General features: G+C 42.2%; 1 protein-coding gene across 1 annotated transcript; it reads right to left on the bottom strand.

Annotated features, from left to right (window-relative positions):
• Window positions 1-3,597: 3,597 nt before the first annotated feature.
• Window positions 3,598-5,268, bottom strand: LOC111595958 (gastrin/cholecystokinin type B receptor; the record flags this gene model as incomplete). The annotated part of the gene is made up of 4 exons (XM_030224171.1): window positions 3,598-4,042; window positions 4,474-4,635; window positions 4,726-5,005; window positions 5,068-5,268. Coding segments are annotated over 4 exons (1,088 nt in total), but the record flags the coding sequence as incomplete, so codon positions are not given.
• Between the last annotated feature and the right edge of the window lie 243 nt (window positions 5,269-5,511).

Genomic DNA, 5,511 nt, shown 5'->3' on the forward strand with positions numbered 1-5,511 from the left:
ATGTTTTTAGGGCTGTGCTTATAAACCAATTTAATGTAAGCCATGTTGACAGTTCGAAGGCAAGTCCCACAGCAATGCATCAGACACAAAGCGCAGCGACAACAATGCATCCCATTATCATTAACCCCATCCCATAGTCATTAGCATTTTTTTTTTGTTTTTAGTTCTCACTTAATTTGGCCACAGGGAAATCTCAATGAAAATGTTTCTTGACTTCACCTTTTTTTTTGCAACTGGTCGAAACATGTTTGGGCCTTCTAATTTGAAATTGATCCCCAGGCACATTTGTCACAGCTCGTTTGCGGCAGCCAAATTGGTTAGGAGACTTGAGTCGATGTCATTTCTGTTTGATGCGATACGGAAATTAACGTATTTAATCTTAATGGCACAATGTGCAAAGCAGCTTAAAATGCTTTCAAAAGTCTTAGCCGAGTGTCCACAGAGCGCCGAGTGCTTCGTTCGCTCTACTTTCCTCGGCTCGCATTTTTCATCTTTGATTTTTTTTTTTTTTTTTTTTTTTTTGTTGGTTTTTTATATAATTGATGCAGCCCAAATGAACATTTTAATTGCAAGCTCGACGATAGCGGCAACAGCAAACGTCGGGCCCAAGCCGCTTACGGCTCGGACAAGGGTTGGCCAGCTCAACCCAGGCGACGTTTGAGCTGGCCATTTGGGTAGTTGCAACAGAAGCTGGCACTTGTACGTTAAGAGCAACTGTGGCGACAATTACGAGCCCTGGCAAGACAGGTCTCGCCCTCTGCCTCTGGCTCTTGGCCTGATGTGTTGCAAGTAACTGAATTTGGCCACAAGACAATCAGCCTGGCCAGCAGCCCCTGTCAACAATATTCATGCTTCGGTCCATGGGTACATCTTAATTAGCTGCAACAATGGAATTAATACAGCAGCAACAGACACGTGTCTCCTTAACAATAACAAAGCGTCATCTAAGGCCTTCGATCAGCTTTACATATATTTCTGGGGCAAGTGTAATTAACAAGAAATTTATAATCTATTTCATGAACAACAACAGCGTTTGCAGCTATGCAAATCAGTCGAGATGTTTTCATCTTATCACATTTCAAGAGCTTCCGCCCAAGTTTATTTTTAGCAAATATTTTTCTTACATTACGTTTGCTTGTACTGCTTCGTCGACTGTTGCCTTTTAAAGAAATTGATATGTTGTAAAAATCTAATCAAGTTTATATATTTTCATCACAGCAGTCCACAGTTGCTGTGTCCAAGTGTGGGTAATTGAATAATAAACTTTCGGAAAGTATTTCTAGCCAAGCTGCTTAAGCATATACAAAGGGTTCTTTTTAGAGTCTTTCAACTTAAAAATTGGCATTACTGCTTTATTTGATAACTCATAATTAGCTTTAGTTTAATTCGATTCGACATTCTAGGAGCAGACCTAAGCTAGAGCAACGCTTGCAAATTATTGAAAGTTTTAATCAAAAGAATGGCTCTGTGCAACCAACTTGTCATGTGTCTTGTCCCTTTTATGGCTAACAGAATGATGAAGCCAACTATTGGTTAAATTAATATGTAAATAAATGGAATTATCGCTCTTCAAGCAAGCGAAATCCACAAACTTTTAGTGATCCCCCAATTAATGTATTCATTCACAGCAAATGACTGTTTGGTGCGTGCTATGAGTTAGCGAAGTCATGGGTTTATATGCTTAAAAAAATTATTTGAAACCAAAACTATATTTATGCAATAATGTCATAGCATTTGCTATACAAAACTAATTATTTTGTTATTACTGAAGAGTTCTGTATTTCCTAACTATATTTTTAAATTGTGTAACTTAAAAAAAAGCACACGTTATAAAAATGTTAGCCAAGCAAGAATAATATTATTTTAGCTTACATTTTTTCCAGCTAGTTCTAGTTATCAATAGTGCTTAGCTGCTTACATTAGTGTTAAGATTTGCCAGTTGATCAGAATTATGTAAAAATAATAAAAATAATTTCGTTCAAGGTAAATTGAAGCTTAGACGTGCATACACGTGGCAACATACAGGCAGCAGTTACTCAAATAATGTCACACATATTGAACTGAGCTAGGCAAAATTTAAATAAACTAACTAATGGCATGAATGTAGTTTCAAAATTAAGCTATAAATAATATGCTAGTTGTGACTATATTTATTTTATTGCAGTTCTTTTTACTAGGGTCACCCTCAACTATTGAGTGTGGGTTTTTTGTTTTCAAAATTGTTGATTTTCTCCATACTTTCTGAACAGACCTCGTATAAACATAAGTAAGCCACATTGATCATATATATCCAAATACTGTCCAAGATCTAGTGACCCGTTCATATTATCTTTGACATGCTCATTTCTGTCGGTTGATTTGAGTCAGATTCGATGGAACAACCAGTTCCAACACAATTTAGTTTTATAAAAAATAGAAATATATCTTAAACATACATATATACTTAAGAGTAAGCGTGAGAAGCAATCGAAAAATGAATTTGCACACCTTTGAGGAGCGCTGGCGTCGCAATCATCCCGATGATTGTTACCTGCCGCCATTCATTGGCGGCCCGAACGATGAGATCTTTCTGAGCGGGCTGCGTCTGGAGAAGATTAAGGTGCCGCGGCCAAAGCTTTGTTTGACCAGATCGCTGCCGATGCTGCCCAAAAGTGATGACAGCACTGCAGGAAGTGACCTGGAGCCGTTTCCAAAGTTGCGCAAACGGCGTGCGTCCAGATTCGGATCGAATCGTCTGTTGACAGTCGTTGGCCGCTGGATACGTGTGGGCAATGTGCCAGATCATCTATATCACATCATCTATTACTTCTTTACCCGCATGGGTACGCTGGAAACGATGCGAGCGTACAGCGATAAGACATTCTATGTGCTCTATAAGAACCCGCGCGACACCCTACGTGCCCTCACATTTCATAGACGGCGTCTCATCTTCTTGAACGATCTCGTGTACCTCAATTGCCAGCTGGTGAAAAGGTCGGAGCTAAAGAGAATCTACAGGAAGCGTACAAACTCCATTTACATAGCAGACCCCGATTACAGTCTGGACGATGATAACGATGATGACGATGATGAAGAGGTCGTGGAATTTAATTATGAGTTAAACTGTCGCAATAGCTTGTCTGATATAGACCTGAGCGCCATTCAAATCAATTACAATCCGTTTGTCATGCACCTGGATGAGCGGCGCAAGCTGAATGATGAGACCAATGTCATGAAGGCACTGGAGCAGTGGTATAGCGACAAGTGGGACTCCGGCTACTTTAACGAATATGGACGGTATGTGGAGGTGTGGCACATTCGACTGCCCACCATTAATCAGATGAAACGTTGGCTAAGATCGTTCTACACGTGGATCAAGCTGCACATGGACACGTTCCTCAAATATTTGAGAAGCGAAATTAATTTATTTAATTAGTTGATTTTTATTGTTTGAACCCTTAGGAATTGTAATTGAAACATCAAAAGTACTTAATTATTAAATTGTTATGTAAAAAAAAAAGCTACAAAAAAAAATGAACCAAGCAACATTTACATATTTACACGCAATATTGTTAGATAGACAACTAATCCAAATGTCCGTAGGATCGCAGCGAAGCCTTAGAGCTGTGGACTATCGGCGGCCACGGCGCTGTTCGTATAGACCACCGAATTCAGCTGCTGATCGTGGCGCGACCGTGTGCGCCAGGTATCCATGCCCATAGCCAGGCCCGGGTTGGCGTTCGCCTGGCTCGCCGACAATTGGCCGCCCGCCGTGCCGGCTCGCTTCCACGGCAAGCCCTTGAACGTGTCGACAAAGGCGCGCCGAAAGCTGGCGTTCATGAAGCAATAGGTAATGGGATTGCAGCAGCTGGACGAGTAGGCCAGCAGCTGCAGAAAGCTGATCGTGGTATAGTCAATATACTCGTACAGTGCCTGCCCGATGAACATGCTCAGCGTGTTGATCACATACAGCGGGGTCCAGCAGATGAAAAACTCCAGCACCAGCACGAACAGCATCTTGACCACGCGCTTCTTGCTCTCCAGTGTCTTGGCCTCGTTGGATCTGCGAAAGTTGTTAGAAGTATAGAAGAGGCCAAATAGATACTCAGATCTAGCTGGGACTTAACACCTTTGATGATATTAACTCGGCTTTGTCTTAGATAAACCTGCTGGGCTCTCAGCTCATTCGACTAGCTACTTTGGACTCTACTAATCAATGCTTCATTTAACTTCACTCTAACAATTTTGCTCGAAAAAAAAAAAAATCAAATCAAATCAAAGCCGAATTGGAAATTTGTGTAGCTCGAGTTCATTGAAATGTTTGTAAATTTCTTTAGTTTTGCTAGCTAATTATGCTAAGTGCTTGGCTATGGTAATGGCAGTGCGTTTTGTGCCAATCCGAAATTTGGGTCCATGACTAATATATGATAATACGAAGTGTCGAGGCTGGTCGTTGGCTGGGGGTCAAGGGTTAGATGTGTCTACGCAGCTCACCTGCGCAGCGCCGCATCGTGTACGCGTAGACTTGGCGAGGCTGTTGGGGTCTTAGCCGGTGTTACGGTTGTAAGTGTCGTTGTTGTTGTCGTTGTAAGTGTCGTTGTTGTTGTTGCTACTGCTGCTGCTGCTGTTCTTGTTGCGGCATTGTTGTTGTTGCTGCTTCTGCTCTCTGTGAACATTTGGGCATAAAATGCGCATTTGTTGTCGGGCAATTTGGATTTGGGGGCGTTGGGTAAAATATCTCGCCACTTACCATTGTACTCGGCCGTAACATTCAGGACCAGAACACAGCTGCTGCTGCCAGGCGTAGCGCTTATAGCGGCCGTGGCCATTGTCTGAGTGCTGCCACTGCTGGCCGGCATTCGCACATCCTTGCCCACAACCATGCCCACGTATAGAGTGCGTGTTATGAGGATGTAGGCAACGCAGAGCACCAGCAGGGGCAGCACCAGCAAGATGAGATCCAACATTATGTTATAGAAACGCTCGTAGCCCTGGTCGGGCCAGTGTTCGCGGCACTTGCAGAAACCTGCGGCAAATATCACAGCAGCTACTTAGCATCGACAGCAAGCAATGCGGGCGCGCACTCACCTGGGCGACTTGTGGGTATCAATTGACTAAATACTGCTATCGGTGTCATGCACAGGATGCCACCCAGCCATATGAATCCGATTATCTTGTAGGCATGGCTAATTGTCTGCCAGGACCTCGAGCGCAACGGATGACAAATGGCATAATAACGCTCACAGCTGATGGCCACCAAAGTCCACGAGGAGACGGCCACAGAAGCAGCTGTGAATAGAACGAAACTATTTTTACTAAAGATTCATAATATTTTCATTAATTTCATTTAATTATTCAACACGTCCTCAACTTTTGCTCGTTATGTATTTGCTATACTATTTATAAATAGGAATACTAAGGTGGACGCTGCCTTTGCATCTCAAGAGCCTTTTGTTTGTTTCATTATTCTAAGGATTCCACGAAAGCTTAAGATATAATTTAATTAAATGAAATTAAAAAAAAAGGACAGCC

This window comes from Drosophila hydei, unplaced genomic scaffold, assembly GCF_003285905.1.
Source record: "Drosophila hydei strain 15085-1641.00,03,60 unplaced genomic scaffold, DhydRS2 tig00000379-arrow-arrow-pilon, whole genome shotgun sequence".
NCBI lineage: Eukaryota > Metazoa > Arthropoda > Insecta > Diptera > Drosophilidae > Drosophila > Drosophila hydei.